Source organism: Pseudophryne corroboree, chromosome 2 (assembly GCF_028390025.1).
Source record: "Pseudophryne corroboree isolate aPseCor3 chromosome 2, aPseCor3.hap2, whole genome shotgun sequence".
Lineage (NCBI taxonomy): Eukaryota > Metazoa > Chordata > Amphibia > Anura > Myobatrachidae > Pseudophryne > Pseudophryne corroboree.
The window spans coordinates 617959750-617986700 of record NC_086445.1 but is presented as its reverse complement, the minus strand read 5'-3'; the positions used below and the strand labels follow the sequence as shown (position 1 = coordinate 617986700).

The window sequence follows — 26951 nt, the reverse complement described above, 5'->3', positions numbered from 1 at the left end:
ATGTGGTACGGGCTATCCGTATATATGTGGAGAGGACTACCTACATTCAGAGGTCTGATTACCTCTTCGTACTGTTTGGTTTTTACAAATGTGGCTGGCCTGCAAACAAGCACACTTTGGCCAGATGGTTTAGAATGGTGATTGCACAAGCTTATGCGCAGGCTGGTCTACCAGCTCCTGCTGCTATCGAGGCCCATTCTACTCTGTCTGTTGGACCTTATTGGGCAGCTCACTGTGGCGCGTCTGCACAACAATTGTGCAAGGCGGCTACGTGGTCCTCTGTGAACACGTTCATCAGGTTCTATGCCTTTGATACTTCCGCCTCCCAGGATGCCTCCTTTAGGTTCTTGTGCCCGCTACAGTGCGTCCCCTCCCATGAGGTACTGCTTTAGGACATCCCCGATGTTATTCCCTGTGAAATATCAGTGTACCCCGCTGCAGAAAAGGAGATTTATGGTAGACTTACCATTGTTAAATCTCTTTCTGCGAGATACACTGGATTCCAAAGAGTGCCCACCCTGACGTACTTGGCTTCTTTGGGTTTGTATGGCAATAGTCGATGGTCCCTTCTCCTGTCGTGAGAACGTGGTTCTATGTGACTAACATCTACCGTCTCTTTACCTGCTACTGCATTGGACTGGTTAACAAAACTAAGCTCCTGTGCACGAAGGCGGGGTTATATAGAGGAGGCGGTGCAGTGCATCCTGGGAACAGTCAAAGTTTTTAGCCTGTTGGATTTTGATCCGAGGCACCAACTCTACACCCCAATGTTATTCCCTGTAGAATCCAGTGTACCTCGCAGAAAGATTTAACAATGCTACCATAAATCTCCTTTTATTTCTGACTTTTACAAAAAAGCTGTCAACCTCACACCCACCGGCATTAACCCCTGCTAGGGGAGCCTGTTGCTGGTTCTAAAAATACGGGGACTCCTAGGCATTTTGTCCCGTGTATCTTTTGGAACCAGGGCCAGCTCAAAGCGAGCCCAGGGCTGGTTATGTATGGGGGGGGAGGGGTCTTCTTCTTTTTTTTTATTTTTTTACTCTCTCTTTGTTTTACACAGAAGAGCACTACACAGATCACACTGGTCTGTGCATGTTTCTCAAAACACACTTATCGCAGGCAGGACTTTACACTTTGGGCATAAGCACGACTGAACACGATTGCATACACCATCAGAAAGTACGATTCTGTCAAACACGATTCTTAGTCAATTGCAAAGTTTGATCTTAAAAAATGCTCTCATTTCCCAGCGATACTAATCATGTTTAAACTCTGGCAAAACACGTAAATTTAGCCCTAGGTGTTTTATAGATATGCTTAGTGAAGGTCTTGGCCGGTGTGTAGATAAGCTTCAAACCAGGAAGAATGTTTTATGTTGAACACTGATGTGATAGCAATAGTAATGTTTATAATTCTGAGTTATAGAGTAGGACTAACCAGATGAGGAAGACTTTGGCGCAAATGATCAGCTTAACAAATGTTGAAAAATTTGTAACGAACAATACCTGTTTATGAAGTATATAAAGAGAAACCTCTTAGCGAGGGCAGGGTTTCTGTGATTTTTACTTAAACAATGTGGTCACATACCACATGCACCCCAGTTATAGGATTGGCAAGTGCAGTGGTTTAAGACATGTATATCTTTTGAAGGTTACCATGCATTCCTATGTTGCACCACCCCTGATGAAGTCGACAACAATGAAACGTGTTGGGAGTTTAAAATCTGTGTCCACAATACTCAAAAGCCACATTTGGTACAAGCTCACGTTCTGTTTAGGACGATACAAAAAGTGGCAACTTCAATGCCCATACAGTGGTCCGTGAGCTACATAACATATTGAGGAACTGAATATGCGCCATATTGTTTAGATGTAAGACAAAGGGGGGATTTCAACCTCTGCACTTGCCCACTTAGTATGATGCAATCATGCTTGGTGGGATAATGGACTGGGCAAGAGCTGAGGTTGTCTGGCAATGGGTTCAGTTGGAAAATGTCTCTAAGGCTCTCTTAAGTTACCCGTGGAGATCCAAGGTGCCCGCTCTGTCTCACCCCACTATATGTCCTATTTTGGACAGATGGAACAAATTTAGGAGATATCCATGGAACTTTTCCTGTTTCCCACCACTGACCCTGCTATTCGATAACTCCAATTTTCCTCCAGGTACCTCCTAGCACTATATATTAGTAATTGGATAACACTGGGTCTTTCAGGTGGGCCAGCTGGTGAAGCCTAGCAAGGTGTAGTCTTGTTTCCCTTCAGACCAAATGGTCTTTGCCAGCCACAGAGATTTGGCAGTATCTTCAGCTGAAACATTTTGTAGAAAGTACAGATGTGCGATTGGCCTGCAGAAGACCATTGACCAGGATATGCGCCTGGCAAATACATGCCCACCTCATTTTCTCTCCTCATGCTATAGACCTTGGGTCTTCCACCTGTGGCCCTCCAGCTGCTGTGGAATTACACATCCCAGCATGCCCTGCTACAGTTTTGCTATTAAGGCATGCTAAAACTGTGGCAGGGCATGCTGGGATGTTTAGTTCCACTGCAGCTGGAGGGCCGTAGGTTGAAGATCCATGCTTATAGACTGTTGTTTGAGAATACGTATACTGACCTCCCACCCCATCTCCCCCCCCCCCCCCACCCTTCCCCAAGTTCATAGGCATCCTGGAACGCGATTTGAAGGTCTCATTTACCACCCCAAAATACCGGCTTAAGATTTTTGATTATTCTTTTCCAGCTCTGTCAGTCTGTCAGTGATTGAGACTCACTATGAAGTGATGCCCAAAAACAATAACTAAAATGTTTCCCGCTATGTCCAATATTTGTTGGCGCTGCAATACTGAAGGTATGCCCTTATATATTTGGTGGAACTGTTGAGCGCTACATCCCTTTTGGGAAAAAGGTAGTTCTCTATCTACATCAGTCTTATTCTGTGTAGTTCAGATCCTTCTTTTGGCTTTTAAAATTGGACCATGGGCAGTTAACGCTTTGCAAAAAAATCCCTGCTCAAATTTGTTAACAGTGCTGCAAAAGCTGTTACACCAGTTCACTAGAAGTCTGTGAACACACCTGCTCTGAAGGAATGGTTTGCTAGGATAGTTCTTTATATGGATATGGAAGACCTACTGTCTCGTAGTTGAGAAACACTGAGAATTTAGCACCACATGTCTACCTTGGCTTGAGTTTAAATCCTCCACCGATTACAAAGCTGCTCTAATTTGAGCACTTGGCACTTTAGGTAGAATACTCCCCTAACTCCATTCCAGTTTCCTCACACTCCCGCCTCCTCTATTCTTCCTTTGTTATTGTATGTGTTTTATTTTCTCCTTTTTTAGTGTGCGCTGTTTTTGTTTATTGGTTACGGTTCCATTGCCATTAAGCTGCAGTTTATTGTACTGATTTCCATACATGCTTCGGTGTATCTGCCCCAGTGAATTTTGTAGGCTTACAGATCGTTGCACTGTGTGTTGGTTTTTGGTGGTGCTACAAAACAATAAACATATATTGCCCAAAAAAAAGTGGCATCATTCTGTCAAGCAAAAAGATTGTCTCAGATATCCAGCTATTTGTTGCATGTATATTAATTGCTACAGTATTTGTATTGTAAATAGTTTTTATATGAAAATATTGTTTTAATACATTTTGTAGTATTAATATTGTATGTCAATGTGTCACTATTGGGTATGTTCTAATTAATGGTATATCAACATTCATGAGATGAATACATCACTTGTGAGTTAGACCAAAAATGTGACCAACTGATAGGTAGCCTTTACACTACACTGAGTCTACTAAAGCACCCTTTTGATTCATATTAGGCCACATATATAATGTGTGAGAGAGGGAAGGTGCAGCACTCGGACCCATAACAAAGTACACAGTAGCCGATAGCCATAATCAAAGTTTCAATATTTAAATCATATTGTCGTATTGATTTAAATATTGAAACAATGATTATAGCTATAGGCTACTGTGTACTCTGGTATGGGCCCGAATGCCACACCTTCCCTCTATAAATACTCCTATTGTGAGGGCATCAGCAGCAGTCTACGTTATTGTGAGTGCCAGATCTTTGGAATGTGTGGTGTGTATGTGTGTGTGTGTGTGTATATATATATATATATATATATATATATATATATATATATATATATACATATATATATATATATATATATATATATATATATATACATACCAATTTGATAACACAAAATCCTATCAGTTCTCATTTTACATATGATGGGGAGATCCCCTCCCCCGCTCCCAATCTGTGGAAATTGTATGTTTTGTGGTGTTACCTACTGGACTCGCAATAAAAATACAGGTACAACACTGATTATCTGGCACCTGATAGTCTGGCGGCGGGGGGAGTTAGGCTGCAGAGAAGGGGGAGTCAGGTTGTGGGAGGTCTGGGTGCTGCGGGAGGGCTCTGTCATGCTGTGTGAGGTTTAGGATTAGGGGGTGGGAGGTTAAGCTGTTGGGATGCTGTTGTATGTAACTGTGTGTGTGTGTGTGTGTGTGTGTGTGTGTGTGTGTGTGTGTAAATATATACAGAGTACCATGCAGAAGTTTTATGCAAGTGTGGGGAAAAAAATCTACAAAGTAGGAATGATGTCAAAAATAGAAGTATTGATAGTTTATTTCTATCGATTGACAAAATGCAAAAGTGACTGAACAGAAGAGAAATCTAAATCAAATCATTATTTGGCATGACCACCCTTTTCCTTCAAAACAGCACCAATTCTTCTAGGTACACTTGCACACAGTTTTTTTGAAAGAACTCCGCAGGGAGGTTATTCCAAACATCTTGGAGAAGTAACCTCAGATCTTCTGTTGATGTAGGCTTTCTGAAATCCTACTGTCTCTACATGTAATCCCAGACAGCCTAGATCAGGGGTGTCAAAGACAAGGCCCGCGGGCCAAATCCGGCCCGCCAGACCTCGTCTGATGGCCCGCGGTGCCGCCGCCATGAAACCCCCTTCTCCCGAGTGCCCAGCTCGGGGGGGGGCGGGGTTTCGCGGAATGACGCGATTGCGTCGTGACATCACGGCGCAAACGCGTCATTCAACGAAACCCCGTCGGAGGAGGGAGAAGGGAGCCGCGCAGACGAGGAGGGAGAGGCGGCTGAAGAGCGGCGAGAACCGCTTCAAATGTAAGTCAGCCCCTCTCCCTTCCTCTCTTTCTCTCTCTCTCTCTCCCTCCTTCCACCACCTGCCGCAATGTGTAAAATGGGGACCTGTGCCTGCCACAATGTGTAAAATGGGGACCTGTGCCTGCCACAATGTGTAAAATGGGGACCTGTACCTGCCGCTATGTGTAAAATGGGGACCTGTGCCTGCCACAATGTGTAAAATGGGGACCTGTACCTGCCGCTATGTGTAAAATGGGGACCTGTGCCTGCCACAATGTGTAAAATGGGGACCTGTACCTGCCGCTATGTGTAAAATGGGGACCTGTGCCTGCCGCAATGTGTAAAATGGGGACCTGTGCCTGCCGCAATGTGTAAAATGGGGACCTGTGCCTGCCGCAATGTGTAAAATGGGGACCTGTGCACTATAAAAGGGGGCACATGGCTGGGCACTATAAAAGGGGGCACATGGCTGGGCACTTTAAAAGGGGGCAGATGGCTGGGCACATATAAGGCAGGTGGAGCGGTAAATTTTGGATAGACCTACAGATACAACCGGCCCTTTGATGGGGACCAAACTGCTGATGCGGCCCCCGATGAATTTGAGTTTGACACCCCTGGCCTAGATGATGATGAGATCATGACTCTGTGGGGGCCATATCATCACTTCCAGGACTCCCTTGTTCTTTATGATGAAGATAGTTCTTAATGACCTTGGCTGTATGTTTGGGGTCAATGTCCTGCTGCAGAATAAATTTTTTTAGCTAATCCGACGCCTCCATGATGTTATTGCATGATGAATAAGTACCTGCCTGGCTTTTTGGCAGCAATTCTTCCATGAAGATCACTTCTGGAGAGACTTCTTCAAACAGTAGATGGGTGTATCTAGGTTCCACTGGTTTCTGCCAGTTCTGAGCTGATGGCACATCTGGACATCTTCCGATTTTCAAAGGGAAGTAAGCAAGATGCGTCTTTCATCTGAAGCCTAATTTTCTTTTGCTGACCACTGCGTATATGGTCCTCAATGTTGCCCGTTTCTTTGTGCCTCTTCAAAACAGCTTGAACAACACATCTTGAAACCCCAGTCTGCTTTGGAATCTTTGCCTGGGAGAGACCTTGCTGATGCAGTAACTACCTTGTGGTATTCCACAACTTCACCTTTGTAGCAGAGTTTGGCTGTTCCTCACCCAGTTTTAAGCCACCTACACAGCTGTGTCTATTTCAATTAATGACTGTTTCAACCTACATATGAAAATGATGATCATTATCACCTGTTTGGTATGATTGGTTAATCATACATCTATCTATAATCCTACAAAATCGCTGACTTTGTGCAAGTGTACCTAGAAGAATTGATACTGTTTTGACGGCAAAGGGTGGTCACATCAAATATTTATTTAGTTTAGAGTTCTCTTCTGTTCATTCACTTTGCATTTTGGTAATAAAAATAAACTATTAACACTTCTATTTTTTTTTTTTTTTTAAAGCATTCTTAACTTGCAGCATTTTTCCCACACCTACTACCTGTAACTTTTGCACGGTATTGTGTATATACACACATTATACATGATTTGCAATTAATACACAACGGGGCTTTTCATAGGTTCACAACTGATCTGACGTCAGCGCTGTATTTTTTGTTGTGCCATCATGTACCTAGATTTAAAATTGAATGCAAATTGAAAATGATGTGTAAATAGAACTATTTATATATAATATGATATAATGCAATACTACTCTTTGGAAATAAATGTTAAGAGGAGCAATTTTACTCCACCAAAAAAACTAAATGTAGTTGGCTTATGGTACTGTAGGTTGGTCTAGCTCTAGTTTTCTTTTTTTTTTTTTGCTGTAAGATGTGGGAAGGCCGATGGAGAGTCATTCCATATGATGTACTACCTGATTGGCTTAAGGACAACGATTATCTTCTACATGGACATCGTCCACCAATGCCATCATTCCGTGCCTGCTTCAGGAGCATCTTCCGAATACACACTGAGACTGGAAACATATGGACTCACTTGCTAGGTAATGAGAGAATAATAGGCATGATGAATTAACAGAAACAGGGTTTAGATATCAAGCACTTTTTACGTAAAACATCTTGATAAATGTGTGTTATTTTTGAATTTGCGGCAGTTTCCTTTTTGGTTTTCTCTTTGCATTTCCTTTCTCTTTGTCTATTGTTTAAATATTCTATGTCTACATACAGGTTTTGTGTTGTTCCTTTTCCTGGGAGTTCTGACTATGCTTAGACCCAACATGTACTTTATGGCTCCCCTGCAAGAGAAGGTGGTGTTTGGGATGTTCTTTCTGGGAGCTGTACTGTGTCTCAGTTTCTCATGGCTCTTCCACACTGTTTACTGTCACTCAGAGAAAGTGTCCCGCACATTCTCCAAGTAAGTATTTTTATAAATGTAATAAGTCAAATACTTTTGAAATTTAATAATTTGTGTGCATACCAAAAATACAATTTATTTTTATTTTTTTAATTGTAGCTTCCTATCTTTATCCTTTCTATAACCTTGCTTGTGATTATTGTGTTGAACCACCACATCAGTGATTCTCTGTAGTGTTTGAGGCCCTTATTCCGAGTTGATCGCTCGTTAGCTACTTTTAGCAGCCGTGCGAACGCATAGATGCCGCCCAAGGGGGAGTGTATTTTCGCTTTGCAAGTGTGCGAACAGCTTTGCAGCCGAAACCTGCAAAAACAGTTTGTGCAGTTTCAGAGTAGGTCTGGACTTACTCAGCCCTTGCGATCACTTCAGTCTTTTTGGTCCTGGAATTGACGTCTGACACCCACCCTGCAAACGCTTGGACACACCTACGTTTTTCCAGACACTCCCAGAAAACTGTCAGTTGCCACCCACAAACATCATCTTCCTGTCGATCATCTGTGCGAATGGATTCTTCATTAAATCCATCGCTCAGCAACGATCCATTTTGTACCCGTACAACGCGCCTGCGCATTGCGGTGCATGCACAGTTTTGCCGAGTTTTGAGCTGATCGATGCGCAGCGAAAAATGTCAGCGAATGATCAACTCGGAATGACCCCCTGAGTCCCAAGCATTTCTGTGTACAGATTGCCTCCATATCCCACTGCAGTAACAGAGACTTAAGGTGCATACACACTAGGCGATTTTGAGTATAAAGTAGCTCACTTTTGGCGTTTTGAGCTACTTTAAGCTCAAAATCGCCTAGTGTGTATGGCCGGGCGGTGGGTGCTGATGCTCGCTCCCGCATCATCGCCGTCCGTCAGCCTGTTTTACCGGCCGAGTGAACCACTTTCCACAGTGTCCTACTGTAGAAAGTGGTTCACCCGCCTGAAAATTGCTGGGCCGGGTGGAAATCGCTCCGCTTGTATTCACATCGACTTCCAGTGTGTATGCACCTTTAAAGAACTTGTCATCAGGTTCTAGATTAGATTTTATAGAGTTATCCATTAACGGAAGGCTTTTCCATTCTCCATCCATATGTGTGTGCATGGTGCTGCTGTTTACAATTGTTTTCTGCGCCGCGTGCAGTTTGCTGAGATCCGTCTGCATTTATACTCTGGTCCTGTATATGTTAAGCCGAAAAAAACTGTTTCCTCTTTGCTCCTGTGCAACTAGATTATATGATGGACTATGGCTGGGTATTCAATATGGCCTCCAACTGCTGTGGAACTACACATACCAGCATGATAAAAGTCTGGCAGAGTATGCAGAATTGTGTAGTTCCATAGTAGCTGGTGGACCGCATGTTGAATACCCCTCTACTATAGTTTTTTCTAAAATACCTACACACAGTCCAAAATGTATAGAACTGCTTTTCTACTTGATGCAACTAAGAGAACTATTACATGCCAAATATGGCTTTTCTATAGACCTGTGCAATGTCGAAAAATTTAGTACAGTGACAATTCTTTAGTACCTCTGGGTTTTGAAGGGAACTAATCATCTTCCTCTCATGTATAATTTTATACTTTCAATTTTAAATACAGCAATGGGAGCCCTAGTTACTTTAATCCAATATCATCCGGAAATCTATGAATTACAAATTGGACAGACTACACATACATTATCTCATTATTCTTATGAAGACTTTCCACATTTTCATGCTGCTGTTTGGCTGGCAAGAAAATAGTATTCAATATTTCTCTTACGTCCTAGAGGATGCTGGGTTCCATTTTAGTACCATGGGGTATAGACTGTTCCGCAGGAGCCTACTGCACTTTAAGACTTTTCAACAGTGTGAACTGGCTCCTCCCTCTATGCCCCTCCTCCAGACCTCCGTTTAGAAAATGTGCCCAGGAGACTGGATGCACACTAGTGGAGCTCTACAGAGCGTTGCTGGAAAAAGAGTTTCTTAGGTTTTCTCTAACGTCCTAGTGGATGCTGGGGACTCCGTAAGGACCATGGGGAATAGACGGGCTCCGCAGGTGACATGGGCACTTTAAGAAAGAATTTAGATTCTGGCGTGCTCTGGCTCCTCCCTCTGTCCCTCCTCCAGACCTCAGTTTGAATCTGTGCCCGGACGAGCTGGGTGCTGTTCAGTGAGCTCTCCTGAGCTTGCTGTAAGAAAGTATTTTGTTAGGTTTTTTATTTTCAGGGAGCTCTGCTGGCAACAAACTCCCTGCATCGTGGGACAGAGGGGAGAGAAGCAGCCCTACTCTCTGAAGCTAGGTCCTGCTTCTTAGGCTACTGGACACCATTAGCTCCAGAGGGATCGTACACAGGATCTCACCCTCGTCGTCCGATCCCAGAGCCGCGCCGCCGTCCCCCTCGCAGAGCCGGAAGACAGAAGCCGGGTGAGTATGAGAAGCAAGAAGACTTCAAAATCGGCGGCAGAAGACTCCGTTCTTCACAGGAGGTAACGCACAGCACTGCAGCTGTGCGCCATTGCTCCAAACACACCTCACATACTCCGGTCACTGTAAGGGTGCAAGGCGCAGGGGGGGCTGCCCTGGGCAGCATATGGACCTCTGTTGGCAAAAGTACTCATATATACAGTTGGGCACTGTATATATGTATGAGCCCCCGCCAAAAAGATATGTATTTTAGCGGGACAGAAGCCCGCCGTCGAGGGGGCGGGGCTTCTCCCTCAGCACTCACCAGCGCCATTTTTTCTCCACAGCTCCGCTGAGAAGAAGCTCCCCAGCTCTCTCCCCTGCAGATCACGGTAGAAAAGGGTAAAAGGAGAGGGGGGGCACATAATTAGGCACTAAAAACACAATATACAGCAGCTACTGGGTTAACATTAAGTTACTGTGTTATTCCTGGGTTATATAGCGCTGGGGTGTGTGCTGGCATACTCTCTCTCTGTCTCACCAAAGGGCCTTGTGGGGGAACTGTCTTCAAAAAGGGCATTCCATGTGTGTGTAGTGTGTCGGTACGTGTGTGTCGACATGTCTGATGAGGAAGGCTATGTGGAAGCAGAGTGGGAGCAAATGAATGTGGTGTCTCTGCCGACGGCACCGACACCTGATTGGATGGATATGTGGAAGGTTTTAAATGATAATGTTAATTCCTTACATAAAAGGTTGGAAAAAGCTGAAGCCTCAGGACAGTCAGGGTCCCAACCCATGCCTGATCCTATGTCGCAGAGGCCGACAGGGTCTCAGAAGCGCCCACTATCCCAAATTATTGACACGGATACCGACATGGATTCTGACTCCAGTGTCGATTACGATGATGCAAAGTTACAGCCAAGATTGGCTAAATCCATCCGTTATATGATTATAGCTATTAAGGATGTGTTGCACATCACAGAGGAAACCCCAGTACCTGACAGGAGGGTTCATATGTATGGGGAAAAGAAGCCGCAGGTAACTTTTCCCCCCTCACACGAGCTCAATGAGTTATGTGAAAAGGCTTGGGAATCTCCAGATAAAAAACTGCAGATTTCCAAAAGGATTCTTATGGCGTATCCTTTCTCGCCAACGGACAGGTTACGCTGGGAATCCTCCCCTAGGGTGGACAAAGCTTTGACACGCTTATCCAAGAAGGTAGCCCTGCCGTCACAGGATACGGCTACCCTCAAAGATGCTGCGGATAGAAAACGGGAGGGTACCCTGAAGTCCATTTATACACATTCAGGTACCTTACTGAGGCCGGCAATCGCGTCGGCTTGGGTGTGTAGTGCTGTAGCAGCGTGGACGGATACCTTATCTGAGGAACTTGATACCTTAGACAAGGATACTATATTATTGACCCTGGGGCATATTAAAGACGCTGTCCTTTATATGAGAGATGCTCAAAGAGACATTAGCCTTCTAGGTTCTAGAATAAATGCTATGTCGATTTCTGCCAGAAGGGTCCTGTGGACTCTGCAATGGACAGGTGATGCCGACTCAAAAAGGCACATGGAGGTTTTACCTTACAAGGGTGAGGAATTGTTTGGGGAGGGTCTCTCGGACCTGGTCTCCACAGCTACGGCTGGAAAGTCAAATTTTTTGCCATATGTTTCCTCACAGCCTAAGAAAGCACCGTATTACCAAATGCAGTCCTTTCGATCACAGAAAAACAAGAAAGTCCGAGGTGCGTCCTTTCTTGCCAGGGGCAGAGGAAAGAAGCTGCACAACACAGCTAGTTCCCAGGAACAGAAGTCCTCCCCGGCTTCCACTAAATCCACCGCATGACGCTGGGGCTCCACAGGTGGAGCTAGGCCCGGTGGGGGCGCGTCTCTGAAATTTCAGCCACAAGTGGGTTCACTCCCAGTTGGATCCCTGGGCAATAGATATTGTGTCTCAGGGATACAAGCTGGAATTCGAAGAGATGCCCCCTCACCGATACCTCAAATCGGCCCTGCCAGCTTCCCCCTTAGAGAGGGAAATAGTGTTAACTGCAATTCACAAATTGTATCTTCAACAGGTGGTGGTCAAGGTTCCCCTCCCTCAACAAGGAAAGGGTTATTATTCGACCATGTTTGTGGTACCGAAACCGGACGGTTCGGTCAGACCCATATTGAGTTTAAAATCCCTGAACATGTACCTAAAACGGTTCCGGTTCAAGATGGAATCGCTGAGAACGGTCATCGCCAGCCTGGAAGGGGGGGATTTTATGGTGTCACTGGACATAACGGATGCGTACCTTCATGTCCCCATTTATCCACCTCATCAGGCGTACCTCAGATTTGTGGTACAGGACTGTCATTTCCAATTTCAGACGTTGCCGTTTGGTCTCTCAACGGCTCCGAGGATTTTCACCAAGGCAATGGCGGAAATGATGGTGCTCCTGCGCAAGCAGGCTGTCACAATTATCCCGTACTTGGACGATCTCCTCATAAAAGCGAGATCAAGAGAGCAGTTGCTGAACAGCGTATCTCTTTCACTGAAAGTGTTACAACAACACGGCTGGATTCTAAATATTCCAAAGTCGCAGTTGGTTCCTACGACTCGTCTGCCTTTCCTGGGCATGATTCTGGACACAGACCAGAAAAGGGTTTATCTCCCGATAGAGAAAGTTCAGGAACTCATGACACTGGTCAGGGACCTATTAAAACCAGAACAGGTGTCGGTGCATCACTGCACTCGAGTCCTGGGAAAGATGGTGGCATCATACGAGGCCATTCCCTTCGGCAGGTTCCATGCGAGGACCTTTCAATGGGACTTACTGGACAAATGGTCCGGATCACATCTTCAGATGCATCGGTTAATCACCCTATCCCCCAGGGCCAGGGTGTCTCTCCTGTGGTGGCTGCAGAGTGCTCACCTTCTCGAGGGCCGCAGATTCGGCATTCAGGACTGGATCCTGGTGACCACGGATGCAAGCCTCCGAAGGTGGGGAACAGTCACACAGGGAAGAAATTTCCAAGGTCTGTGGTCAAGTCAGGAGACTTACCTTCATATCAACATCCTGGAACTAAGGGCCATTTACAACGCCCTACGTCAAGCAGAGACCCTGCTTCACGGTCAACCAGTTCTGATTGTCAGACAACATCACCGCTGTGGCTCATGTAAACCGACAAGGCGGCACAAGGAGCAGGGTGGCGATAGCGGAAGCCACCAGAATTCTTCGCTGGGCGGAGAATCACGTAAGCGCACTGTCAGCAGTGTTCATCCCGGGGGTAGACAACTGGGAAGCAGACTTCCTCAGCAGGCACGACCTCCACCCGGGGGAGTGGGGACTTCATCAAGAAGTCTTCGCACAGATTGCAAGTCGGTGGGAACTGCCACAGGTGGACATGATGGCATCCCGCCTCAACAAGAAACTACAGAGGTATTGCGCCAGGTCAAGAGACTCTCAGGCGATAGCTGTAGACGCCCTGGTGACACCGTGGGTGTTCCAATCGGTCTATGTATTTCCTCCTCTTCCTCTCATACCCAAGGTGTTGAGAATCATAAGAAAAAGAGGAGTGAGAACAATACTCATTGTTCCGGATTGGCCAAGAAGGACTTGGTATCCAGATCTGCAAGAAATGCTCACACAGGACCCGTGGCCTCTTCCTCTAAGACAGGACTTGTTGCAACAAGAGCCCTGTCTGTTCCAAGACTTACCGCGGCTGCGTTTGACGGCATGGCGGTTGAACGCCGGATCCTAGCAGAAAAAGGCATTCCGGATGAGGTCATTCCTACGCTGATAAAGGCTAGGAAGGACGTGACAGCTGAACGTTATCACCGTATATGGCGAAAATATGTTGCTTGGTGTGAGGCCAGGAATGCCCCTACGGAGGATTTCCAGCTGGGCCGTTTCCTTCACTTCCTACAGTCAGGAGTGACTTTGGGCCTAAAATTGGGTTCCATTAAGGTCCAGATTTCGGCCCTATCCATTTTCTTTCAAAAAGAGCTGGCTTCTCTACCTGAAGTTCAGACGTTTGAGAAGGGAGTGCTGCATATTCAGCCACCTTTTGTGCCCCCGGTGGCACCTTGGGATCTTAACGTGGTGTTGAGTTTCCTGAAATCCCACTGGTTTGAACCACTCAAAACGGTGGAATTAAAATATCTCACGTGGAAGGTGGTCATGTTACTAGCATTGGCTTCGGCTAGGCGTGTGTCAGAATTAGCGGCTTTGTCACATAAAAGCCCCTATCTGGTTTTCCATGCGGATAGAGCAGAGTTGCGGACCCGTCCACAATTCCTGCCAAAAGTGGTTTCATCTTTTCATATAAACCAACCTATTGTGGTGCCTGTGGCTACTACTGACTTGGAGGATTCCGAGTTGCTTGATGTGGTCAGGGCTTTGAAGGTTTATGTAGCCAGAACGGCTAGAGTCAGGAAAACAGACTCTTTGTTTATCCTGTATGCTTCCAACAAGCTTGGTGCGCCTGCTTCAAAGCAAACTATTGCTCGCTGGATCTGTAACATGATTCAGCAGGCTCATTCTGCGGCTGGATTGCCGCTGCCAAAATCAGTTAAGGCCCATTCCACTAGGAAAGTGGGCTCTTCTTGGGCGGCTGCCCGAGAGTTCTCGGCACTACAGCTGTGTCGAGCTGCTACTTGGTCAGGTTCAAACACCTTTGCAAAATTCTATAAGTTTGATACCCTGGCTGAGGAGGACCTCATGTTTGCTCAATCGGTGCTGCAGAGTCATCCGCACTCTCCCGCCCTTTTGGGAGCTTTGGTATAATCCCCATGGTCCTTACGGAGTCCCCAGCATCCTCTAGGACGTTAGAGAAAATAAGATTTTACTTACCGGTAAATTTATTTCTCGTAGTCCGTAGAGGATGCTGGGCGCCCATCCCAAGTGCGGACTTCTTCTGCAATACTTGTATATAGTTATTGCTTCAATAAGGGTTACGTTATTGTTGCATCGGGCGTGAACTGATGCTATGTTATTGTCATATTGTTTACTGGATTGTTATCACAAGTTATACGGTGTGATTGGTGTGGCTGGTATGAATCTTGCCCTTGGATTAACAAAAATCCTTTCCTCGTACTCTCCATCTCCTCTGGGCACAGTTCTCTAACTGAGGTCTGGAGGAGGGGCAGAGAGGGAGGAGCCAGTACACACCAGGAACTAAATTCTTTCTTAAAGTGCCCATGTCTCCTGTGGAGCCCGTCTCTCCCCATGGTCCTTACGGAGTCCCCAGCATCCTCTACGGACTACGAGAAATAGATTTACCGGTAAGTCAAATCTTATTTTCTCCTCATAACAACACTGATACAAGTACAGGGTGTTATAGAAGGGGCAGAGAGTGTTCATTATAATTAGGTCTGTAGGCTTATTATTGGTATATGCGCTGTAAGTGGGTAATATTTCCACAATTCACAATAAGGCGCAGTGTGTGGACTGGCAAATCCCTCTGTGTCTCTCTGACAGACTTAAGTGTGGGTCTGTCCCCAATAGCTCCCCTGTGTGATAAGGGTGTGTGTGGGTGTGTACAAGTGTGTAACATGTCAGACATTGGGGAGGGTTCTTCCCAGAAAGAACCCATTTTAGATGCACAACAGGGTAATGTGGTGGCCCTTCCCTCTCAGAAGGAGCCGGAGTGGGTGAGAATGTTGCAAAAGAATATGTCAATGCTTGCAAAGAAATTCTGAGTCTGAAGAACAGACTAAATATTGGACGCAGTCTGTGGAGGATGAACTGTTTACTGACCACTCCATATCATTCGCTCGGGTCCCATCCAGTTCCCAGAAAAGGTCTCTGGCCCAGATAATGCAAGTGGACACAGACACAGATTCTCACTCTGACCTCGACACTGGGTATTTGAGAGGGGTAGACCCCAAATTAGCCAAAAGCATACAATGTATGATAGTTGCTATAAAGGAAGTGTTGGAGTTTCCTGAAACAACACTGGTCCCAAAGGAAAAGGATTATTTGAAATTAAATAAAAAGCAGGTTGTGACTTTTCCTCCTTCAAAGGATTTGAATGCGTTCTTTGAAGAATCCTGGGCTAACCCTGAGAAGAAATTTACCGTTCCCAGAAGGATACGCGGAGCGTGCCCTTTCCCTGAGGAAGACAGGCACAAATGGGAGACACCCCCCAATGATAGACACCTCAGTTTCTCGGCTGTCTAAGAAAATAGTTTTGCCTGCCCCTGATTCAGCCTCTTTAAAAGATCCAGCTGACCGTAAATTAGATACAACCCTAAAATCCATATATACGGCTAACGGAATGGTGCTCAGGCCCACCATTGCTTGTGCGTGGGTAGGTAACGCTGTGGAAAAATGGTCTGACAACTTGCGTGTTAACATAGACACAGTTGACAGGGATGAAGTAGTCCTAACTCTCGACCATATCAAAGATGCTGCAGGTTACTTAGTTGAAGCTATGAAGGTTATTGGGTTGCTGAGTTCAAGATCCTCCGCTATGGCGATTTCAGCCCGCAGGGCGCTGTGGATCCGCCAATGGAATGCTGATGCGGAATCAAAAAGAATATTGAGACGCTTCCTTACAATGTAGAAGCCCTCGTGGAGAAAAGCTGGATGCCATGATTTCAACACCTACATCAGGCAAGTCAGCATTTCTGCCTTCCGCAGCTACTCCACCTAGGAAAGGATTTCATTCTCATACAATGCAATCCTTTCGACCCAACAAGTCCAAAAAGGCAAAGGGTACCCCCTTCTTTGCAGGAAGAGGTCAAGGAAGAGGTAAAAAATCTAAAACACCATCAGGCTCGCAGGAGCAGAAGTTAACAGCTACTTCTGCTAAAACCTCAGCATGACGCTGGGGCTCCCCTGCGGGAGTACGATCGGGTGGGGGCACGTCTACTGTCTTTCGGCCAGGTCTGGGTTCACTCAGGTCTGGATCCTTGGGTATTGCAGATAGTATTCCAAGGGTACAAATTGGAATTTCAGGATCTTTCCCCATGCCGATTTTTCAAATCCGCTTTACCAGCTTCTGTTCAGGACAGAGTAAAAAGTGCTGAACGCAATACAGAAATGATGTCAAGACAATGTAATTTCCTTAGTTCCTGTGTCACAACAGGAAAAAGGTTTTTTTTTCAAGCCTGTTTGTAGTGCCGAAACCGCATGGCTCGGTCAGACCGATTTTAAACCTAAAGACTCTGAACCTTTATTTGAAAAGGTTCAAATTCAAGATGGAATCCCTGAGAGCGGTGATCTCTAGCTTGGAGGAAAAGGAATTTCTGGTATCGATGGACATCAAAGATGCTTATTTACATGTTCCCATCTACCCGCCGCATCAGGCATACCTGAGCCACTACCAGATTCAAACATTGCCTTTCGTGTTCTCCACGGCTCCGAGAATATTCACCAAGGTGATGGAGATGATGGCTCTTCGCAAGAAAGGAGTCAGTCATCCCATACTTGGACGATCTCCTCATATAAGCGAGATCCAGGGAGAAACTAGTGCAGAACATTGCACTTTCCCTGACGGTGCTTCAATACCACGGTTGGATCATAAACCTTCCAAAATCACAATTGGAACCCACAATAAGGTTATCCTTTCTGGGAATGATATCGGACACGTAAGCACAGAAAGTATTCCTACCGGTGGAAAAGGCTCTCTGGAGATCCAGAGGATGGTCAATCAAGTTTCAAAAACCAGCACGCATATCGATTCATCAGTGCATCCACCTGCTGGCGAAGATGGTAGCGGCCTACGAGGCTCTACAATTTGGCCGATTCCACGCCAGGGTGGTCCAATGGGACCTACTGGACAAGTGGTCCGGATCGCACCTACACATGCACCGGAGGATAATCCTGTCAACAAAAGCCAGTATTTAACTTTTGTGGTGGCTTCAAAGTTCTCGTAGGTTCGGGATTCAGACTTGGATCCTGGTGACCACAGATGCAAGCCTCCGAGGTTGGGGAGCAGGTACGCAAGGGGAAAGCTTCCAAGGACGATGGTCAAGTCAAGAAGTACTCCTTCACATAAACATTCTGGAATTGAGAGCTGTGTACAACAGCCTTCATCAAGCTGCACACCTTCTTCAAGGTCGTCCCATACAGATCCAGTCCGACAATGTAACGGCAGTAGCTTACATAAACCGCAAGGGCGGAACAAAAAGCAGAGCGGCAATGGCAGAGGTGACAGAGATACTACTCTAGGCAGAAAGACATGCAAAAGCTCTGTCAGCAATTTTCATTCCGGGAGTGGACAACTGGGAAGCAGACTTCCTCAGCAGACACGATCTCCATCCAGGAGAATGGGGCCTCCACCCAGAAGTCTTTGCAGATCGTTGGGGCGTTCCTCAAGTAGATATGATGGCATCACTTCTCAACAAAAAGCTTCAGAATTATTGTTCCAGGTCGAAAGACCCACAAGCAATAGCAGTGGATGCACTGGTGACCCAGTGGGTGTTTCAGTTGGTGTATCTGTTCCCTCCACTTCCACTAATACCAAAAGTTCTCAAGATCATCAGAAGAACAAGGGTTCGAGCAATTCTCATTGCTCCAGACTGGCCAAGGAGAGCTTGGTATCCAGATCTTCAGGAGTTATTACTGGAAGATCCTCAGCCTCTTCCTCTTTGCGAGGACCTGCTTCAGCAGGGGCCGTTTGTTTATCAAGACTTACGCGGCTGCGTTTGATGGCATGGCTGTTGAGCGCCAGATCCTAGCCCATAAGGGTATTCCCAATTAAGTCATTCCCACACTTATTCTGGCCAGGAAAGGGGTAACGTCCAAACATTACCATTGTATTTCGAGAAAATATGTAACTTGGTGTGAATCCAAGAAGTCTCCTGCGGTGGAGTTTAAATTAGGACATCTTCTCCTATTTCTACAGGCAGGTGTGGATGCTGGCTTGAGATTAGGGTCTATCAAGGTCCAAATTTTGGCCTTGTCCATTTTCTTTCAGAAACAGTAGAATACTGTATTCAGTTCTGGAGGCCATATCTTCAAAAGGATATTAATACATTAGAAACTGTACAAAGGAGGGCAACTAAAGTGGTGCATGGCCTACATCACAAAACATACCCAGAAAGACTAAGAAATCTCAATATGTATAGTTTGGAGCTGAGAAGGGAAAGGGGGGACATGATAGAAACTTTCAAATATATCAAGGGTTTTAACAAAGTCCAGGAGGGAAACATTCTCCAAATGAAGAGAAGCAATAGGACACGAGGACATGCACTGAGACTGGATGGGAGGAGGTTCAGGGGAAATTTGCGGAAAAATTATTTTGCCGAAAGGGTAGTGGACAAGTGGAATAGCCTCCCATCAGAGCTGGGTGCCCGCCCGCCCAGTGCTAATTTTTCCTGCAGAATTAGGTTTTATCTTTTTACACAGGTTCTCATGTGTTAAGATGTTCACAGCTGTTGCTGTTGCGTTATGCATGCACGTTAGCATGGGTTATGTTGATAGCAATGTTAGGCGGCATGTTTTGTATGGTGTGAGCTGTTGTGAATCTCGCCACTAGTTTAATGTAAATTCTCCTCTCGAAGTTGTCCGTCTCCTCGGGCATAGTTATACAACTGGCTCCTCCCTCTATGGCCCACAGGGCATAGAGGGAGGAGCCAGTTCACACTATTGAAAAGTCTTAAAGTGCCGAAGGCTCCTGCGGAACAGTCTATACCGCATGGTACTAAAATGGACCTCAGCATCCTCTACGGACTACGAGAAAAGGATTTACCGGTAGGTAATTTTAAAATCCTATTTTTACTTCCAAGGTTAAAAAAACGCATTTACAAATATTTAAAAATGTATGTAAAAAAAATAATCTGTTAGTAAATGGGTGTTTCAGCCCCTGAAACCCATTGATTTGAGATTAGTATTCATCCATTGGAAAACGTATGAAAATATATGAATTGTATAAAAATGAATGAAAATCATCCTTTACTAAATAAACCCCCTGGTGTCTACTTGTTGCTTCACAGACATTCTCTGTCATGGAGTACAGTAAAAACAGCAAGTAAGTGGATGGAAACCTCTCTGCAAGATTGCATTGTGCCTTACGCCTAACTTTCAAAAGTTAGTTGAAAACCTAGTCACTCTGCCCAAGTGCATTGTCAGACTTCCTGTTAAAGCTTGTAACACCTCTTTCTCTTACGTCCTAGAGAATGCTGGGGTCCACATTAGTTCCATGGGGTATAGATGGGTCCACTAGGAGCCATTGGCACTTTAAGAGTTTGAGAGTGTGGGCTGGCTCCTCCCTCTATGCCCCTCCTACCAGACTCAGTTTAGGAGCCGGTCACAGCTAGGGGAGCTCTACAAGCTCTACAGAGCTTCTTTAGAAAAGTTTATTTTATAGTTTACTATTTGACAAGGAGGCTGCTGGCAACAGCCTCCCTGATTCGTGGGGCACTAAGGGGGGGGGGGGGGGGGGTGTAGCGTCTGCCTTGCAGGGTCAGAGTCACTATCTCCGCTGACGATACACCGAGCTCCTGAGGGGATCGAACGTTCCCCGCCACAGAGGATCGCTCACCCCAGCAGCATGCCGCCACCCCCTTACAGAGCCAGATGATCAGTGGCGAGTGAGTCACCAGCCCCCCTAGCAAGAGGGGGAGCCGGTGTGAAGATGGCAGCAACAGGGTATGGAGCGCAGTACTAACTACGCTCCGGGGCTCATCGGTACATAGTGGGTCGCCCTGAGCCAGCGCCTACACCCTACACTAACCTTTCAAGCCTGTCAGGGTCCCGTGATCGCTGCCAGCACAATTACTCAGGCCAGTATAATCTCCAGAAGAGCGGGAAGACAGTGCCATTAAGGAGGCGGGGCTTCTCCTCAGGGCGGACCCAGCAGCGTTCAGCGCCATTTTCCTGCTTGCAGAAACGCTGTCAGTGAGAGCAGTCCCTCCAGAGCAACTCCAGCTATCTTGTACGGTACTAGGGGTTTGTAGAAGGGGGGGCGGGGGGGAAGCTGTGTAAAGACTGTAACCTATTAAGGTGCACAGTCAGCGCTGGTTGGGGTCTCCCTATACCTTGAAAGCGCTGTGTGTGGGTTGGCTTCAATCTGTGTCTCTTGCCATTCTTGGGCGTGAAACTCTGTCTAGCCTCCCCTGTGTATGTGGAGTGTCTGTGGTCTTCATTTAGCCATGTCCAGGGACTCTGTGTCATATGCTGCAGAAGATATGTCCTCTCAGGATGATCTCATTCCATGTAATTAGGATTGCACTGTTTTAGCGCAGATACCAGCAAGGGAGCCTGAATGGTTATCCTCTATAAAATCTATGATAACTCAGATTTCTACTAGGGTTACACAGAATTAATCTGCAACTCAGGTTTTACAGAACTCTATGGCAGTTTGGTCCGGTTCTGTTCCCTCAGGGCCCCCCTTTGTTGGTTCCCACAAACGTGCTCTTGCCCAGATTATGCAAGATGACACGGATACCGATTCTGACGCAGCAGACGGTGATGGGGATGTGCTCAGGGGTGCCGCATCTCTTGCTAAAGGGGTGCAGTTGATGATAGAGGCTATCAGGGATGTGTTGAATATTGCTGATACAACACCTGAGCAGGTTGAGGAGGCTTACTTAACTGACGACAAGAAAGCCTCGCTAACCTTCCCTGCGTCCAAGGAATTAAATGCTATTTTTGAATAAGCATGGGAAAACCCTGAGAAAAAATTCCAGATCCCTAGAAGGGTTCTGGTTGCTTTACCCTTCCCTGAGGAGGATAGAAAAAAAATGGGAAAACCCACCCATAGTGGACGCGTCTGTATCCAGTCTCTCGAAAAAGGTGGTTTTACCTGTCCCAGGATCTACCGCCTTAATGGAGCCGACTGATAGCAAAATTGATACTACGCTCAGATCCATATACACTGCTTCAGGGGCGATACTACGTCCTACTATTGCCTGTGCATGGATTTCCAAAGCTATAGTAAAGTGGTCAGGCACGTTAGTTGAGGATTTGTATACAATGGATAAAAGTGACGTTGAATTGTTTTTACGTAACATTCAGGATTCTGCAGGATTTATGGTGGAATCCATGAAAGACCTGGGTTCAATGGCTGCAGGAATATCTTCGATGTGGGTCTCCGCTCATTGAGGCCTGTGGCTGCGCCAGTGGTCTGCCGACGCGGAATCCAGGATAGATGTGGAGACCCTACCCTACACAGGTCAGGCTCTCTTTGGGGAAGCGTTGGATGCGTGGATCTCCACTGCTACAGGGGGTAAATCACCTTTTTTCCCCTCAGCTGCACCTGCTACGAAGAAACCGCTTTCTTCAGCTGCATCACAGTCCTTTCGGGTTACTAAATCAAGAAAGACCAAACCGTCCAACACCTTTAGAGGAGGTCGACTAAAATCCAAGAAACCTGCTGCTACGGGTTCCCAGGAACAGAAGCCTGCTTCAGGTACGCCAAAGTCTTCAGCATGATGGTGGACCGCATGGCCTGAAGGTAGGGCCGGTGGGGGCGAGACTCAGACATTTCAGTCACGTCTGTGTCGTCCGGCCTGGATCCGTGGGTACTAGATATTGTGTCCCAGGGGTACCCGCTGGAATTTCAGGATCTTCTTCCTCACCGGTTCTTCAAATCAGGCTGCCAGCTTTGCCGGCAGACAGGACTACCATACAGGGAGCCATCCAGAAGCTGGTGGAGGCACAGGTTATTGTACCAGTTCCTCCCCAGATGCAAAACAAAGGTTACTATTCAAACCTTTTCGTGGTACCAAAACCGGATGGTTCGGTCAGGCCCATTCTGAACTTAAAAGCACTAAACCTCTTTCTGAGGGAGTTCAGATTCAAAATGGAGTCTCTAAGGGCGGTGATATCAGGTCTGCAGGAGGGGGAATTCCTAGATATCAAGAATACGTACCTCCACATGCCAGTTTGGCAGCCACGTCAAGCTTATCTCCGATTCGCACTGTTGGACTGTCATTTTGAATTCCAGGCCCTGCCATTCGGCCTCTCCACAGCACCGAGGGTATTCACAAAGGTGATGGCGGAAATTATAGTTCTCCTCCGCAGACAGGGGGTGAACATAGGTGGTCATTCCGAGTTGTTCGCTCGCTAGCTGCTTTTAGCAGCATTGCAAACGCTAGACCGCCGCCCTCTGGGAGTGTATCTTAGCTAAGCAGAATAGCGAACGAAGATTAGCAGAACTATTAAATAATTCCTTGCAGTTTCTGAGTAGCTCCAGACCTACTCCTAGATTGCGATCAGCTCGGTCAGTTTAGTTCCTGGTTTGACGTCACAAACACGCCCTGTGTTCGGCCAGCCACTCCCCCGTTTCTCCAGCCACTCCTGCGTTTTTTCCTGGCACGCCTGCGTTTTTTTAGCACACTCCCTGAAAACGCCAAGTTGCCGACAAGAAACACCCACTTCCTGTCAATCGCACTACGATCACTCGAGCGTTGAAAAAACGTTGCTCGAGCTTGTGTAAATCTCCAAAGTTTTGTGTTAAATTACTAAGCGCATGCGCGCTGCGTACCATGCGCATGCGCATTTTTAACCTAATCGCTGCGTTGCGGAAAACGGCAATGAGCGAACAACTCGGAATGACCACCATAATTCAATATCTTGACGATCTGCTGATAAATGCATCGCCAAGGGAGAAGCTGTTACAGTCCATAGCTCTCACGACCCAACTTCTTAAGGAACATGGTTGGATCCTGAATCTTCCAAAATCACATTTGGAACCAACCAGGAGGTTGTCATTTCTGGGAATGATCCTCGACACGGAAGTGCACGAAAAAGCGTTGGTGATACAAACAATGGTCCAGGATGTCCTGAAGCCAGCCCGGCTGTCTGTTCATCAGTGCATTCGCCTTCTGGGGAAGATGGTGGCATCTTACGATGCTCTGCAGTACGGGAGATTTCATTGCTCTGTCCTTCCAACTGGATCTCCTGGACAAATGGTCGGGATCTCATCTGCACATGCACCAGAGAATACATCTCTCACTCCTCTGGTGGCTGCAATTACCTCACCTCACCTTCTGGAGGGCCACATGTTCGGGATTCAGGACTGGATCATTCTAACCATGGATGCAAGTCTTCGGGGCTGGGGCGCAGTCACTCAAGGGGAAACCTTCCAAGGAAGGTGGTCAAGTCTGGAAGCCGGCCTGCCAATAAACATTCTGGAATTAAGAGCCGTCTACAACGGGCTTCTCCGAGCGGCCCATCTTCTGAGAAATCGGGCCATTCAAGTGCAGTTGGACAATGTAACAATGGCTTACATAAACCGACAGGGCGGAACGAAGAGCAGAGCTGCAATGTCAGAGGTAACCAGAATCATCCTCAGGGCGTAAAAACACGCGTTGGCGCTGTCAGCAATCTTCGTTCCGGGAGTAGGAACTGGGAAGCGGACTTCCTCAGCAGACACAATCTCCATCCAGGAGAGTGGGGCCTCCATCCGGAGGTGTTCACGGACGTGACAAGTCTTTGGGGTGTACCTCAAAAAGACATGATGCCCTCTAGTCACAACAAGAAGCTCCAGCGGTATTGTTCCAGGTCGAGGGACCCACAAGCCGTGGCGGTGGACGCCCTAATGACTCCGTGGGTGTTCCAGTCGGTGTACGTGTTTCCTCCACTTCCACTCATTCCAAGAGTTCTAAAACTCATAAGGAGAACAAAAGTTCAGGCAATCCTCATTGCTCAGGACTGGCCAAGAAGGGCTTGGTACGCAGATCTTCTGGATCTACTGCTAGAAGAGCCGAGGCCTCTTCCTTTTCGGGAGGACCTGCTGCAGCAGGGGCCATTCGCTTATCAAGACTTACCGTGGCTGTGTTTGACGGCATGGAGGTTGAACGCCAGATACTAGCTCGGAAGGGCATTCCGAACAAAGTCATTCCTACCCTAATACAGGCTAGGAAAGGAGTAACGTCTAAACATTACCATCGCATTTGGAAAAAATAAGTGTCTTGGTATGAATCCAAGAGGTTTCATACGGTGGAGCTTAAACTTGAACGGTTTCTCCTCTTTCACCAAGCAGGTGTGGATATGGGCCTTAGATTAGGTTCCGTAAAGGTCCAGATTTCGGCCCTATCCATTTTCTTCCAGAAACAGTTGGCTTCCCTCCCTGAGGTTCAGACCTTTTTGAAGGGAGTTCTGCACATCCAGGCTCCCTTTGTGCCACCTACGGCGCCCTGGGATCTTAACGTGGTGTTGCAGTTCCTCCAGTCGGACTGGTTTGAGCCTCTACAGGAGGTTGAGGTCAAGTTTCTCACGTGAAAGGCTGTCACTTTGTTGGCCTTGGCTTCTGCTAGACGTGTGTCGGAGTTGGGGGGCTTTGTCATGTAAAAAAATAGAGCTGAACTCAGGACAGGTCCGCAGTTCCTTCCGAAGGTTATGTCTGCATTTCATATCAACCAACCTATTGTGGTGCCAGTTGCTACTGACTCTTCAATTTCATCAAAGTCCTTGGATGTTGTAAGGGCTCTGAAGATCTATGTGAAGAGGACTGTTAGTCACAGAAAATCGGACTCTGTTTGTCCTGTATGATCCCAAGAAAATTGGGTGTCCTGCTTCTAAGCAGACGATCTCTCGCTGGATCAGGTTCACTATCCAGCATGCGTATTCTATGGCAGGCCTGTTGTGTCCTACGTCTGTTAAGGCCCACTCAACTCGTAAGGTCGGTTCTTCCTGGGCGGCTGCCCGGGGTGTGTCGGCTTTACAACTGTGCCGAGCGGCTGCTTGGTCTGGGTCGAACACGTTCGCAAAGTTCTACAAGTTCGATACTTTGGCCTCTGAGGACCTGAAGTTTGGTCAATCGGTTCTGCAGGAGCCTCCGCGCTCTCCCTCCCGTTCTGGGAGCTTTGGTACATCCTCATGGTACTAATGTGGACCCCAGCATCCTCTAGGACGTAAGAGAAAATAGTATTTTAATTACCTACCGGTAAATCCTTTTCTCGTAGTCCGTAGAGGATGCTGGGCCGCCCGCCCAGTTCTTCGTGATCCTGCAGTGGTTACTTGATTCAGTACTGCTTTGTCCTTAGTTAAGTACTGCGTTATTACTGGGTTCAGTAATGTTATTCAGCTGTTGCTGAGTTTTCAAGCTGATTAGCTTGGGTTGCCTTGTTTGTGTGAGCTGGTGTGAATCTCACCACTATCTGTGTAAAATCCTTCTCTCGAAGTTGTCCGTTTCCTCGGGCACAGTTTCTAGACTGAGTCTGGTAGGAGGGGCATAGAGGGAGTAGCCAGCCCACACTCTCAAACTCTTAAAGTGACAATGGCTCCTAGTGGACCTGTCTATACCCCATGGTACTAATGTGGACCCCAGCATCCTCTACGGACTACGAGAAAAGGATTTACCGGTAGGTAATTAAAATCCTATTTTATCTCGCATTAAAATAACTGCTGATATATGTTGATACAGAATGCTGTTCTCTTGCTTTAAGTGTATTGCTTTGAAGATAAAATGTAGCCATTTAAGGGTGATTAGGCTACACAGACATATTTATCAGTTTGTGTTTTCCAGGTTGGATTACTCTGGTATAGCCCTGCTGATCATGGGAAGCTTTGTGCCCTGGCTGTATTACTCATTCTACTGCTCCCCTCAGCCACGCCTCATATATCTGTCCATTGTCTGTGTACTGGGCATCACTGCAATTGTTGTAGCACAGTGGGACCGCTTTGCCACACCAAAACATAGACCAACAAGAGCAGGTAAGTTTGCACTAACCAGAACATATCTATGTATAATGTGTAATATGGAAATGTCGCAACGACGTTACCAGTAATGTGCTATAATCCCAGAAAAGAAATAGTTTCTTTAGTTTCAAAAAAACTAACTGAACTCTTTTAGTACATTACTGAAAGTCAACCCAATTAATGAAGGAAAATAAATTCCAAATGAAAATATGGCTAACCTTTCAAAGAGAGGAGAGCAAAATGTATCGGACTCCAAAAGTAATTTAACATCTTTGTTTTTTTTGTTTCAGAAATTCCCCTCCAATAAATCTTGACGTTATGCTTACGTTTCTTTGAAAATGCCTGTTCTTATGCTAACTACAGTTACAGGCTGAGAACATCTGCCGATCATATACTTCTTAGTTATTTTCATGATGCTTAAGGGGATATACAATTACCCGCGGTACATTACCGTAGGTAAT

The 26951-nt window shown here is 46.4% G+C and overlaps 1 protein-coding gene across 1 annotated transcript in view; it reads left to right on the top strand.

Moving 5' to 3' along the window:
- ADIPOR1 (adiponectin receptor 1) overlaps positions 1-26951 on the top strand; it is a 125761-nt gene that overhangs the window by 63758 nt on the left and 35052 nt on the right. Inside the window, exons 3-5 of the mRNA XM_063954824.1 lie at positions 6993-7164; positions 7349-7535; positions 26318-26505. Of these exons, the coding sequence (XP_063810894.1) occupies positions 6993-7164; positions 7349-7535; positions 26318-26505 (547 nt within the window). The remainder of the gene's footprint in view (positions 1-6992; positions 7165-7348; positions 7536-26317; positions 26506-26951) is intronic.